The following is a 15,207-nucleotide window of genomic DNA, read 5'->3' on the forward strand; positions in this document are numbered from 1 at the left end:
CTCAAGTTCTATAAATCGTTTTGACGTCAGACCAACGACATTAGAAAGCTAACATCCATACCTACAACTTTCGTGTTTACACCTAAGACCAATTCTGGAGCTATCAATACCAGATTTCATTTCAAATTCGGGGCAGAGATGAAAAGAAAAATCAGAAAAAGCAACTTATATTATTCAACTTCACTTTCATTCAAAATCATCACAATCATCACTCTTAATCCTAATTATCAAATTCTCAAAAACTAAACCTACAACATGTTAAATACAATTTTCAGAATCATAGACTCAAGATTATTGAATGTTAGTCCCACCCTTACCTTAAGAAATCGATTGCAAGGTTCTCTTCTCGTTCCTCCTCTTCTCTACTTTTTCTCCCTTTTTCTCCAAAAACTGGTTGTACGTGAAAAACTATTATGACTTCTCACTTTTCTCTTTTTATAACCTTAACCTACCTATTTTCTCTTAACTCCACTTATTCTCTTAAACTCTTCTAAATTCCCAAATCAGCCCCCAAAGTCTCAATATTCTATTTTAATATATATATATATATATATACTTCTACACCAAATAACAAATATATTTCTACACTAGATAATATAATATAATATACTACTAAAACACCAACCTATAACACAAAAATAACACACATCATCATAAATCAAATAAATTATTCAAAAAGATTCTAAACTCAATAAAATAATCAAATAAAACAAATAATTCAAAGAGGGCGTTACAGTAATGGAGGTTGAAGATGATGATTTCAACCAACATAATAAAAAAAAAATTAGACAAAAGAATTGAAGTTTTTAAGTTGATACGTGACTGAATTTCCTTTTAATCTATTGCCTGCAAAACCATGGACTGTGTTTCTAACCGAGACAACAGTTGTGGAAATAACCTTACCTTAGAACCATGATTTTACCAATGAGAAAAAAATATATTTGTGATTTAGTGTAGATGATGTACAATAAGATGTGTGTAATCTGATTAATCTGACGTCTCTTAATAGTGGTCCACCGGTGAGGGACTTAATAACTCCCTCACCCTAGAATCCACCATAAGATAGATAAGAGAATCATTTACCATCCTTGATTTTTTGTGTGATTACAAAAATTATATGTCTATTTCTTTTTTTTCTTCTTATGACCGATTTTTTGGCTAATTTTTTAATATATATATAGAGGGTGTATCAAATGAGAGGGTGAGAGGATTGATTGCTAGCCACTAGATTAAGATGAACGGTTAGGATTAAACTGGTCACTAAAACACAGCATGCGCTTCGTTTTTCTTCTCTATTCTCTCTTCGTCCAGTTTTTCCAGAATTTGTCCAACAATTTCTTCTACTTGCAAAACCCAACAACAGTGCCGACACAAAAACAGTATGTGTAATTTGGTGAATCGATGGTGAATTAAGCATATTTTTTATTTATTAATCAATTTTCCCCAAAAAATTATGCACAGAACTCCAAAAACATCCTCCGTTAATGTCACTTGTAAAGAAAAATATATATATATATATATATATATATATATATATATGTACAAGGAAAGATGAAACAATCATTCGTTTAATTTTACAAAGAAAGATGAAGCCAAATCGGCACTGATTTGTTAAACAAAAATAATAGCATCGTCGCGACTTAGAGAAAGCAGGATCAAGGGTTATGATTTTGTAAACGGTGACCGGAAATAATAGCACCGAAATTCTTCATCTGGATCGTAGAGTTGATTTTGCAAATCAGAAACTATATATGAGGTTTTGGGAGTAAAGGAACGATTGAAAAGGTAAGGAATTGGAAAAGTTTGTGAAAGAAGAAACATAACGCGTAAGAGAGAGAATGGAGAAGAAAAACAAGGCGCGTGTTGTGTTTTGGTGACCAGTTTAATCCTAACCGTTCATCTTAATCTAGTGGCTAGCAATCAATCCTCTCACCCTCTCATTTAAGAAGTCCTCTCATTTGATACACCCCCTATATATATATATATATATATGGGGTTGCTAACTTACTCACACCCAAAAATATGAAGAAGCGAGTTAGCAAGCCTACTACCACTTGTTTTTTACCAAAAAACCAACTTATTACTATTCAAACCAATTTTAAATGCAAGGGTAGTTTTATAACATTTCTTTAATTAATTAAAACAAAAACATAAACCTCTTCATCTAACTGTCGATTCTTTGTACATGATTCTATTACGTTTTTCAGTTTAGGAAAATGCAATTCACATTGTTCTTACCATATCACATATAAAACGATTTTAGTGAAACATTTATATTTTGTGTTTTTACAATTATCAACACAAAATTAATTATGACAGTGAAACTTATTGTAAAAAGAAGTGAAACGATGATGAACATTTTTCTATATATAAATTTTTAATTCAAAGGGATATCTCATGTTTCATTATCTTTACCTACATTACGTTGTCTATTATAAGAATATAGTATGATTAAGGCCAAAGTGCACTTTTTCCCCCCTAACTTTAAAAAACTTGCAATTTTGGCACCCTAAGTATAAAAACTACAATTTTGGCCCCTTAAGATTTAGCTCCTTTGCTCTAGTACTCCTATGTTTTGCTGGTAAAACCTACTGAAAAACATGCTAAGAATAACATAAGGTGACATGTCATCAATAATAAAAGACAAAACATTTCTTACGCGCCACTTCATCTTCAATACGCGAAACCAATCTTCCTACATCAATCTCCTCCACTTCAGAAGAACTCGACCCCGAGTTCATCTCGATAAAGGACCTCATCTGCATGGTACTCATATATGTCTGCCACATTGAAAGTGTTGGAAATGTTCATCGATTCTAGAAGCGCTACCACGTACGCATTATCATTGATCTTGCGAGTTACTTTGAATGGGCCATACTTGCAAGGCTTCAACTTGCTGTAGGTGCTAACTGGAAATCTTTCCTTTCGCAGAAACACCATCACATCATCTCCCAAATTGAATACTTTGACTCTTCAGTGTTTATCTGCAACAACTTTATTTTTCAGTCCAGTAGCTTCTAACTTAACCTTGACACAATCCTTCACAACTATAATTTCTTCAGCCATATTTTCAGCAGTTACACTAACTTCAGGAGCTTTAGGCAACTTAATCAAATTAACCACATGCATAGAAACATAAGTGTAAACAAGTGAAAATTGTGTTTTTCCGATAGCAGGATGCATAATGTTGTTATAAGCAAACTCAACTTTAAGCAAAGCTAAATCCCACGGTTTTGGCTTGTCTCCACAAACACATCAAATCATATTTTCCAAAGTTATGTTTGTGACCTCAATATGTCCATCAGTTTGGGGATGAGTTGTTGAACCCCTATTCAACTATGTTCCAAATAATTTCCACAGGGATGTCCATAAATGATTGAGGAATTTGGTGTCTAAGTAATTGGTTTTGGAACTCCTTGAAGGCGCAAATCCTTCACGAGGGCAGATTCCCTTTCCAAAAAGATATATTAATAGTGAATCGGACACCGGATATCAAATCTGCACTATTCACATTGAACCTTTCTTACACGTCACTTAGTCTTCAATACACGTATCCACTCTTCCTAAATCACCTCGAAGGCTGTCCCGCCCATATGTTCAGGGCCGTCCTTGCTCATATATATGATTCAAATCTTACCTAGTTTGATTTTGTATTCTATTCATTCTCCATCTTATGAGAAGCTAGCCAAAAACACTAATTATGGAAAAATATTTAGTAAGAAAAAAACTAATATTTTATGAGCAAAAATAAAATTTAAGTGGCTTGTGATAAAGTTAATATGAGGAGCTTCCTACTACTTTGTTCCGTGCTAACACACAACCCTCGTTGAATGTCTCTTATTGGTGTTTTTTTCCCTTTTCTTTTTCTGCGCATGTTTTATTGGTAATTTTACACTATGTGAAAAACTGAAAATTGAACTAGCACATAGTAATATATATTTTTTTTTTTATAGAAATTATGAATCGTGAAATTATGTGGTATAAGCTACTGCCCATTCAATTTCTACTAGAGATTATTAAAATTATAATAACATGGTCATGACCCTTGCAAAAAATGATAGTACTATAGTTCCAAACCTTAACTTTATACATGTAGCAAAGTGTTTAGTAAATTAATATCACACAGCTCTTGGATATAGGTTATGGACCATCAATGGCTGGCTTAATTACAGTAAGGAATAGTACATTGTACAATATAGTAAAGAGAACAAGTCCACCAGCTAGAAGTGCAAGAAAGGACTCTGAAATTTCCAGCTTACCATTGTTTTCACTTATCACCTCCTCTCTCGTAGGCTTCATTTCTGATACTGCAAAAAAGTTGAAAGAAAAATGTTTCAGTTTAATTAAAAATTATCACAGCAGAAAAATATTATAAATAAATAACACTATTATACTTAGTCGTGTGCTGCAAAATGTTGCTATTTTTTGTCGTCTAGAGGTTATAATTATTATTAAAGTGACACTAATAATCATTTCACAACTATTACCGAAGGAATTTGAACTTTGTATCAAATTTTTTTTTTTTTATATAAAAAAATAACTAATTATAAAAATATTTACTTGAATTATCACAAGTTGTATAAGGGTATATTAACGGAAACATGAGAACTTGGAGAAAAAACAAATCAAAGACGAATTTAAAACTTCAAATTTAATTGAATTACATATGCTATAATTTTGCATATTCTTTAACATATTTTGCTTATAAATAAAAAATGTTGCTAATCCCTACTTTGTATGGGGTCACCATTCTCTTATTATAAATTTCTTCCATAAAAAAAAAATGCAGCTAATGTATGTGTCGTTACTCTCACTAAAAAAATAATATTATTAATGATGTTAGATTTCGATCTTAACTCATTATTACAAAATCGACTTATAAGATAAGGATGAACATCTTTATAAATTTTTATCGAAAGTCTTATATTTTATACGTGGAACTTGAGTTTTTTTTTTCAATAAATAAGTAATTCCTACCGCATACGCAAAACTTCAAGGCACCAAATGTTTTTTTTATAATCTCTACATAAATTCCTCATGTTTCTGAAATACCATTATCTATTTTGACAAAGCATAATTTAGATAAAAATCAGTAATATAGAAGTCATATTACCATAATTTTCTATGGATACAAAAAACGTTAATCTCTCAAAATTTAAAAACACTTGAAAATTAGCAATTTGAGAATGAAAAAGTAATGAAAAAAATAAGAGAAAAAGAAACAGAGAGAATACCCTTGAGTTTTGGAGAGGAAACTTCTCTATTAGAGAGAGATTGAATTTTCTGGTCAAGCTCTTTGAGGGCTTCTCTGGCCTTCTCTGGGTCTATCTCATATTGCTTTGAATCTTCCTTTAATGCATGAACTATGCAGCATGAATTAAATGAAGAAGAATATTTTATGAGCCTCCTCTCTTTGAATATGCCTCTATCATCATTATGTAATAACTGTTTAGAAAGTGATGCAAATAATAATGGTGGCTGCTTATAGATGCTAAGAGGTTTCATAGAGAATAACATCTGAATATGAGTGGAAATTTTAAGACACGAGAAGCAATGGAAATGAAGATAATGTTTATGGTTTTAGCCTCACCATGAAAACGAAACTTGATATTTTAAATAATTGTTTGGTAAAAAAAGTGTGGTCCATTTGTCATTTGGTATTTTGTCACATTCAGTATAGGATAATTGAGGGCATTCTGGTCATTCTATCAAATTTATCTTCTTTTTTTTTTTTTTGAGTAAATTCTATCAAATTTATCTGTTCTATTGTATTTCGTTACACAGATATATTATTATTTGTAAAATAATAATAACTTTAACTTAATTCGTTTAAGTGTTTTTTAATTTAATTTTTAAAAATTGATTAGATTATTAAAGAGAAAATTTTTTGAAAAAATTTATATTTAACTAAAAGATAGTTAATCTTCAAATTTCCTATATTATTGGGGTAGATTTTAGATTTAAGATTAAATTTAAAGAATAGTTGAGTTGGTAAGAATAATTTTGTCGAAGAAAAAGTTAGTTAATTGGTAGTTAAATTTTGAATTTCCGATATCTAAACAAGGTTGGATTGCTTATGGAAAAATTTGTTGAAGTTTACATTAACAATATGCCATGTTATCAAAAAATCAAGATGGACAAACTTTCGAAGCTGGCAAGCATGAAACCTCTAGTCAACACAAATTTGTGGTTTTTCAAACCCTATAAGCACCGTCCATCTTGGAGATGGAAGTGTACTATCGTCTCAAGTAAAATGTAATCTCATATTTCATTGAGATTACCTTTTACTTGAGACGTTTCATGAAGGCAAGGAGCAGGCTCTAAGATGACACAATTTGCACCACAATGTACTGTCAAAACTGAAAAGTTATATAGAAGATAATTCTCTTAACTGGTGTGCCTCGAAGAATAGGAACCATAATACACGATGAACGAGATACACGAGGGAATTTTTGGCAACTGTTATGCACCTAAGATTTTAGCCGCAAAGGTCCTTAGATCACGATTAATTTCATTAAAAATGAGAATATGAAGAAAAAAATATATATTATAATTTGCTTTAAATGAAAAGTCGTTTTTCAATATCTTATTTTAAATACTTCATGATATACCGGAGAAGGGTGATTTATTGTCAATTTTGACCCAGAATCATCGTGTGAATTGTTTCTCCATTTTTTAGTTAAACGAGTGACTTCCACATATTTAAGTATTCTTTCGTTTATTTTTGTGATTTCGTCGTCTTTGGACGACTCTATTTATTTTGATTTCATGTCTTTGTACGGTGTGTTTATTTGATTCAGATTCAATCAATGATTTTTTCATCGCCAACGTTGTAGATTCGAAAACATGAGTATTTTGGAGATTTATATATAGTCATATTTGTACATAGATATTCCGTCGTTTTTTGCTATTAACACGAGTGTTATGAGTTTTTTTTTTTTTTTACAATCAACATATTTTTTTTTATTAAAATCACTTTATAGTCAAAAGTCTAATACTAAAATTTATGATTAAATTTCTTTATTTATTTTAAAAATTAAATTTTTGTTTGAATGACTTTTTTATATGATGAATGACTTTGCTTTGAAGGAAAGTTTGAATGACCTATTTTTAATGGTGAATGACTTTTTTCGTAAGGAAAGTTTGAATAACATTTTGTTACTATACTAGATAGGCTTGTATGTTAATTTATAAGTTTTCAATAACAAAAATTGTATCTTTATAATTTAAATTACATTTAAAAACTTGTGAATAATACATAAAATCTTATTTATTTGCATAACTCTGTAAAATAACGTCAACAATTTACACCACCAAAAATAACAGTCAACAATTTTCCACACTTTATATGACAATGTAATAATGGTATTAATAAATAATAACTAATAATAATATAGTATATTTAAACTATACAATTTGTAAAAAAAAAAAATAACAACAATTGTGTAAAAATAAAAATATTTTATAAGTAAATCTGTAAAAAAAAAATTATTTAATTTTTATACAACGTCAGTTTTTTCTAATGTTCTATTTACGTACAACGACTGTAATTTAGCGACATTGTAATTTTTTTTACACCAATGACAATATATAGACATTAATTAAAAAATTACACAACTACTAAACTCATGTTTCAAGGTGCGCGAGCGTAACTCAGTTGATTGAGACAATGCATAAAATATGTAAGGTTCGGAGTTCAAATCTCGACCACTACCAACAAAAAAACTCATGTTTCAATAAGATTAATTTATATTTTAAAAAGGTAGTGTAAAACTTTTATTTAATATACTTTCATTTATTATGATATTACTTTGCAATTTTTGTTTTTCGGACCAATGAGATTTTTTTTTTCATCAAAAAAATAATAATAAATCATGTCGACAAATATCGACGTACAAATCAAATCTTTAAAATCCATCATATTCATGTCATAAGTGATTGTCTATCTTAAAATCTACCTAATAATAGTCCAATAATATATTAAATTAATATTTGTAATGTATTGAATCTTCTTGTACTAAAAAGAAAAAAATAGAGAGAGAAAACATAACATAGGTTAACAGAAATAATGAAGAAATCATCGGGAGGCGCGGCAGAGAAGAAACGCGTCCGACGCTCCTCCGCACCAGATCCCTCCACCGACGTTCCTCCTAGGGTTTCTCTCTCTCCTTCTTTCTCTCTCTAGGGTTTCCAATTCTTTTCCAATTCCCAATTTTCCATCACCAATTTCTACACCCAATGTATTTTCTTCTCAAATTCTTAGATCGAAATTTCAATTTCATTTTTTTGTTGCATTTTTAGCGTGTTTTTATTTCAGTATTTTGCTTATTGGAGCTTTGATGCAACAAAATTATAAGCATGTTTTGCATTAATCATGATAAAAAAAGCAATTTTTTGTGTGATAATCTTGTTTTGAGCTTGTTTTTACACACCCTTTTGCAATTCTAGATTGGGTTTTCGATAAAGATTATTTTTTTAAGCTGCTTTTTAAATTGGGTAACTTGAAATTGTATTATATTATAATCCTAATTAACATGGCATTTGATCTGTTATGTTTGTGTTTGTGTGTTTTTAGATGTAAAATTGTAAATTATTTAGGATTTATTAAAATTTATGATTTTCTTAAACCTTTACATTCCCATTGCACATGATCATTTTGTGGGTTGATTCAATTTTATTTGACATGCAAAAGTTGTTTGTGTTATATTGTGACTGTGTTGTTATGATGTTTTTGGTTTTCAGAAACAAGCTGTGAAGAAGGATGTGTATCAGGTGTTTGCTGAGAAAGTGAGAGACCATAAGGAGTTGGTTTCGAGATGGGCTGTTTTACAGGAGACACGTGTCGAGTATTTTAGAGGGAAGGATTTTGTGAGCTTCTTGAAAAATCATCCGGAGGTTAAAGACATTCTGGAATCAGACAGGAGTTTAGAAACAGAGGACATTGCTAACATTTTACTTGAGAAAAATCTTTTAGTTCGCTGTGATCGTGTGGTAAAAACTCTTCGTCCTGGGAAGAAAAAGCTGTCTACTTGGCCTGCTCATTTAGAAATTTTCCCTGTAAGTAATTTTTCTTGCTGCAATCGTTGTGTTGCAAAGTAATGAGTGTGTTAGAAGTTTAACATATATGTGTTTGCATGTGGATCTGTCAATGTTTCAGTATATTTCTTGCGTTTTGTAGTTATTCCTCTGTTCAAAGGTTAAGCAAATTAAAATGGAAAATTTTCCATGTTCGAAATTTATGGTCACTACCATTGGTCTTTGCAGTTATTCCTCTGCCTGACATGGGTCCATGTGCCATGGTGAGAAAAAATGACCTGTTGATCCAATGAACAACATTATTGGCCACTTTTTTGTGTGTGGCCGTCTTATTCTTTTGGTTTTATCTTGTGTAGGTATGTTTGCATCAATGAGTGTCTGTTTCTTGAATTCAAATTGATAATTCGTTTTCCTACTTTTGTGATATCTGTGCACTCTGCACCATATTGTATATGAGAAGATTGTATTTCTGCACTATGAAAATTGTTTTTGCACTCAATGATAGTTTTACTCTTGAATAAGAATAAGGAAAACATCTGTATAGTTTGCTCTATGATAATATCAGCACACTCTTTTTTTGACGCTGCGGTAGTTTAAATGATTAGTTTCGTCTTTTTGTTTGAATCTAACACAATCTGATTATCTTTGTTAGGAACAAGCATTTTCCGAAAATGATGCTTTTTTTGCATGGACATTTGTAAAACGACATCCACTTTGGCAGACACTCCTATCTTTTTTCTGGCCTGTGTTAACATTGGCTATTTGCTTATTTCCCGTGTACCCTCATAGCTGCAAGCTCTTAATACTTTACTCGTGCGCTGGGATCCTTTTTCTCATCCTCTCTCTTCTGTTGAGTAAGTTTTTCTTTTCTATATTGTTTGATTGGTCATGTCTAGTTTCTTCACTTCTGTATATAAATATATATCCTTATGGGCTGTTACAAATGTTCATGTCTCTAGCCAATTTTGTTATATGTTGTGGTACTATACCATGTATACAATTACAACAGTTATTCATTTTCTGATGAATATATGTAATTATGAATGGAGGAGAAAAAAGCCTGTACATCAGGAGATTTTGAGGCCAATCTACCATGAATATTATTATCCATATCCGTTATAATAAATGGGTCTTTCGTTTACACTGTTATTTTTAATAGGACCAAAACTGTCTATTGGTTTACTTAAACCACACCTGTATTCTAAACCCCTATTAAACAGCATTGAATTGAACCACCATTTTTCCATAGATTTTGAAGTCAATTTACCATGACAATAATTTTAGAAATTTTGCACTTAGTGGGAGAGTATACTCATAAAAGACTCCTGTCTTCATGATTCCCCTGGATTATTCTGATTTGTGTCAGACCTTCCAATAACTGGAGATGGTTATGCTGGTGTTTCTGGTAGTTTTCTAGGGGTTTGCAAGGTTTTGAAAATGCAAGGTTATTTGGAGTTTTCATCCTAAATATTTATATTTGTGATGCAAGAGGGAAGTAAATCTGCTGTTTTTGAATAATAAACTGATTAAAGATGATTTTTCTCGATAATAATGGAGATAAATATGACAAAAAAATATGTCTGCTGCAGTGATATTTTTATTATTGAACAACTCACACCTTTTACTGAAAAATGCATGCCTTCTTGAATTATTTGGATTGCAGACTAGTCTTGAAACCTATAAAATACACACTATCCATAACATGTGTCTTTATTTTGCGTGCTTTTGGGTTTATCCATGCTTGATGGTATATCATGTGTGCAATCTAATCTTGACCAATTAGATATTTATTGAAGATAATGACTGTTGAGAACTTTTATAGTTCAATATGTGTGTGAAAAGGCTCTTTCAATTTCGTTCGTGCATATACCCTGTAGTATGTATTTTCATTATTTCCATATCTATTGGTAGGTTAGCATTAGCTCGTATATGATACTTTTGGACTCCTTTACCTTGTTCTGTAATTTTAACTTGTATTCCTTCTAGAATGTTAATTTCATAACATTTCCCCTAAAAGGCTCAAGGAATAAAATGTTTTTTTAACTTCATGTGCACCTAGCTACCTAGTACTTAAATATTAGTTGTTAATTGTGTTAAAATCTTCTTGATAAATGCACCCTTTTCTTGGGCCTCATGAATAATTTTTTAACATTGTAGTAAGAGGTACAATATTTGGCGTTCTATATATTCTTGTTGGAAAGCGGATCTGGTTTTTCCCTAACATCCTTGCGGAGGAAGCAACACTGCGAGAGTTGTTCAGATTTTGGCCAAAGAAAGATGAAGAGGAAAGGCCGAAATGGACAACAAGGATTTTCTATGCTGTGGTGGCTGTACTGTTCATATTACTTCTGAGGCATCATGCACCTGATGAAGCTGCAAGAGCAAGGTAATTCCTAAACTTTATGAATGAATTTATAGCCCTCCAACTTTTTTTGAACAGAATAATCTTGGTTGCCTTCAGAGCTTAAATTCTTATTTGGTGTTGGGTCTACGACACCCCATGAAGGGAAAACAATTTGCAGTTTTTCTTTCTCGCCGTTATAACTTGTTGCTTTTGTCTTTGTGCAGGTATCAGAAGAGAGTATCTAACATCATTGATGATGTTCTTGAATGGTCTCCTAGTTTAGCCTTGTCTGGGATGATGGACAAACAGAATGTGACTAATGCCACAGGGTCCACTGATGCTGCCTCACAAGGCAGCACAACAGGACCGGAGCATGAAGCTCCAACTGACAGTAATGATGAAAAATCTTTCTCGGAACAATATAATACTGAAGAAGTCATTGAAAACATAGAGGATGTAGGTGAAGATGATAAACAGTATGATTAATGGGTAATCATATACCTAAAATACATCTAGTGACTAGATCACAATTTTCCTTTTTATGTGAGTGTAAAAGTACAATGTGTGAAATAATAACAGTAAAAGTGGTTCGCTTTCAAATAGATCCTTATTAAGGATAATGTTTTCCTTCCTTGGCGTGCTCATCGTTTCGGCTTTCAGGCTGATCTCTCACATCATCATGCTTTATAATATAAAATATAAAATGATCTTTGCCGATGTACACGACGAGTGTCTCTTGATAAACAGGTCAAAATTGACAAAAGAAATGTCTCTACTTGAGTTACACTTTGCATTCAGACTTCGTTTGGACGTTAAGAATAAAATCGGAGGAGGGTAAGGGATGAGGAGGAAAGAATAATGTTTCTCATTGTCTGGGAGAGTTTTTGGAGAGAAAAAAAAAACATGTAACTCTTGATATATTTTTTAAATTTTATGAGTATTTATAAAAAAAAAAAAAAGGATTTTAAGAGAGCGAATGGATTTGGAGGGAAATGGAAGAGGAATGAGAATAAAAAAGGGATAGTCCCCCACTTTGTTTAAGTTTATTTAGAGGGAAGGGTTTTTGAGAGGTTCTAAAAACTCTTCAAACTAGAAATCAAATAAAAAAGACATGTCTTTCTCTCACATTCAAAAGCTCTCCCAAACCCATCTAAACCTTATATAATTTTTGCTAAAATCTTGAGTGGTTGAGGCAAAATACCGTATATTTGATTAACTTTCTTTTATAGAAATGATGGAAAAATATTATTTTTTGTTTTGGAGGGAGGAAAGGGCCACATTCCCTCACACTTAGTACTAGATTTTGACTCTTCTCCAATATTGATGGGTAGCCAAAACTAGCCACATGCATAGCTTCACCCTGCACTTGATAGTATTGGCTGAATGATCTTTATTTTATATGGCATCTCAATGTATTGAGAGGGTAAACGACTTGGATTAACAACCTTGTTTTTGTTTTATACCCAACTCTTCATATATAGGTATAGATATCTATTGAGGGGGTAAAAAAGATAACGGTCTATGCCTATATTGAAGGGAATACTAAGTTTAGTGTAATTTTTTCTTTCAAATTATATGTTATTTAAACACTTTTATTTATAAATTTATTCTCTTCTTTTTTTATTATAAATTGTTGCAAGCGGTTCAAATGACTTGTCTGTGGGCTATTTGAAAAGTTCAAAATGCAAATATCTTTCAACAAAAATATTTTAAAATCTAATAAATTGTTATCATGGTGGTGACTGAAAATAAATGAGAAAGGATTTAAGGTTGAATTTTATCAATATCTTTGGGGTCCTTAGCTATTTCGCTTTATTCTTTTTGATAGTATGTTATGAGTTGGTTTGGTTTTAGCTTGTTTTTGACATGACCTTGGTCTTGATTTTTTTGCATTGCTTCTTGTAATTGTATTTTGTACCATTGTTGCATTTTGTGTTATGGGTAGTGCTCATTAATATATCTTTTTGGTTTATTAAATAAAAAATCAATTTTGATTTCAAAATATACCGATAAAAATGAAGATGACAGAGTTAAATGGATGGTATAATTTCGTCAACAAATGTGTTATTTAGACAAAAAAAAATCAAGAATGTATAAAGTACACTTAATATTAGTGTGTGCGCAACCCAATGCGAGAGAAAAAACAATTGACTACAAATGTGTTAAATGGATGATATAATTTCGTCATCAGACGTGTTAATCAAAAACAAGTGATTGTATAAATTACACTCGGGATGAGTATGTGTATGTGCAAGCAACTCGATATGAGAGAAAAAACAATCCAACATAAGAGAAACTATTATAAAAATGAGAATCATCTTTGCATGCGATGTGTCTGTGTTGACTTAACATTTATTTTCCATAAAAAAACTTAAAATAAACATAGCTTTTGTCATATGATAAAAATAGATTATAATTTTTATTAGAGAAAAAACGATATATGAGCACACCAAATTTAGATAATTTTGGAATACGGTGATGAATGTTTTTGCATCACTCTAATAAGGATAGAAAACCTAAGGATGAAAACATACCATACGTTTTTAAGGTACTATTCTATTATGATAAGAGATCATTGGAAGGAAAAAAGAAAAAAAAAACCAAGAACAAAAGCAAGTATTCAGTGGATTAAAGAAATGTTGTTAATATTTTCTCATCCAGGAACAAATTTAACTAAACTCAAATAAAGTGAAGTATTGATTTTTGACAATCTCTCAACCCCTAAGCGCTTATGCCAGAATGTAAATGATTTTTCTACACCCAAAGACGAAGAAATATTATAAGAAGCCACGTATAAAAACCATCAATCACCGATGCATAATGAACAATTTGGGATTATTTTCTTTGAAAGTAAAATGGAAACCAAGATTATCCAAAATAGAAACAGAAATATGCTATTAAATGAAGAACATTTTCTTGATAATCACCATGCTCAAGTCAGCAAGAAAGTAGACACAACACTATTGAAACTGTGGTGGACATGAAACCCCATTAAAAATTTAAGATTAATAGGGCTTTACCCCTGTAATATAGATTATTTTTGGTTTTGTCCCCTGTAAAAAAAAAAAGTTTTGGATTCCATCAATGCCACATCAGAGATTCTGCTGAGTCATAGGGCTCAGGGGACAATCTTAAAGAATATTTATTTTACGAGGACGGAATCCAAAACTTTTATTTTACGGGGGCGAAATCAAAAATGTCATATATTACAAGGGGTAAACCCTTATTAATCCAAAATTTAAAATGCAGGAGAAAGCATATGCAGGTCCAGTTTTTGGTGTCTTGCAACACAAAAATGGCACGTATTACTTTAAATTTATTATTAAGTTGTGTTAAACTTTGTTAGCTTATTGAGAGAAGTGAATGAATGTCTCCTCCTCAATTGAATATATGGACTTCTCCTCCTCAATTAGAAAACGGACTGGCTAGTTTGTTTTTTTTTGTCCTTTAATTTCCTCTTCATCAGAAAAAAAAAAACTTTGTTAGCTTATTTGTTCCTGAACCGTTTCATCATCATTCTTAACCTGACAATCCAAGTATTGGACTTCTCTCGTCATCAATCGCCACCTCCATCCTCAACCAACAAGGCACCAAGCACCAAGCCACCACTCCCTAAGAAAGACTTCTCTCGTCATCAATCGCCACCTCCATCCTCAACCAACAAGGCACCAAGCACCAAGCCACCACTCCCTAAGAAAGACTTCTCTCGTCATCAATCGCCACCTCCATCCTCAACCAACAAGGCACCAAGCCACCACTCCCTAAGAAATGACGGTGGCGGTACTACGCCGTATTATGGATCTATAACATGTAACTCAAATATTCCC

At 31.6% G+C, this 15,207-nt stretch overlaps 2 protein-coding genes across 2 annotated transcripts; one reads left to right on the plus strand and one right to left on the minus strand.

Moving 5' to 3' along the window:
• Positions 1–4,045: 4,045 nt before the first annotated feature.
• On the minus strand, positions 4,046–5,605 carry LOC11443179 (uncharacterized). The gene is made up of 2 exons (XM_003600416.4): positions 5,235–5,605; positions 4,046–4,307 (listed from the first exon to the last, which is right to left on the minus strand). The coding sequence occupies exons 1-2, from the start codon at positions 5,515–5,517 to the stop codon at positions 4,141–4,143; spliced, it is 450 nt and encodes a 149-aa protein (XP_003600464.2). The 5' UTR covers positions 5,518–5,605; the 3' UTR covers positions 4,046–4,140.
• Positions 5,606–7,998: 2,393 nt separating this feature from the next.
• LOC11443180 (uncharacterized) lies at positions 7,999–12,000 on the plus strand. Its single transcript, XM_003600417.4, has 5 exons — positions 7,999–8,155; positions 8,743–9,057; positions 9,689–9,890; positions 11,194–11,422; positions 11,605–12,000. The coding sequence occupies exons 1-5, from the start codon at positions 8,069–8,071 to the stop codon at positions 11,864–11,866; spliced, it is 1,095 nt and encodes a 364-aa protein (XP_003600465.1). The 5' UTR covers positions 7,999–8,068; the 3' UTR covers positions 11,867–12,000.
• The last annotated feature ends 3,207 nt before the right edge of the window (positions 12,001–15,207 follow it).

The sequence above is a fragment of the Medicago truncatula genome, chromosome 3 (assembly GCF_003473485.1).
Source record: "Medicago truncatula cultivar Jemalong A17 chromosome 3, MtrunA17r5.0-ANR, whole genome shotgun sequence".
In the NCBI taxonomy this organism is placed as follows: domain Eukaryota; kingdom Viridiplantae; phylum Streptophyta; class Magnoliopsida; order Fabales; family Fabaceae; genus Medicago; species Medicago truncatula.

Excerpts from the sequence above, each read along its gene's own strand:
- LOC11443180 (XM_003600417.4), top strand. The coding sequence starts at position 8,069 with ATGAAGAAATCATCGGGAGGCGCGGCAGAGAAGAAACGCGTCCGACGC. Across the intron at positions 8,156-8,742 it reads CCACCGACGTTCCTCCTAGG|AAACAAGCTGTGAAGAAGGA; the intron begins GTTTCTCTCTCT and ends TTTGGTTTTCAG. Across the intron at positions 9,058-9,688 it reads CTCATTTAGAAATTTTCCCT|GAACAAGCATTTTCCGAAAA; the intron begins GTAAGTAATTTT and ends TATCTTTGTTAG.
- LOC11443179 (XM_003600416.4), bottom strand. The coding sequence starts at position 5,517 with ATGTTATTCTCTATGAAACCTCTTAGCATCTATAAGCAGCCACCATTA. Across the intron at positions 4,308-5,234 it reads TTCCTCTCCAAAACTCAAGG|TATCAGAAATGAAGCCTACG; the intron begins GTATTCTCTCTG and ends ACTTTTTTGCAG.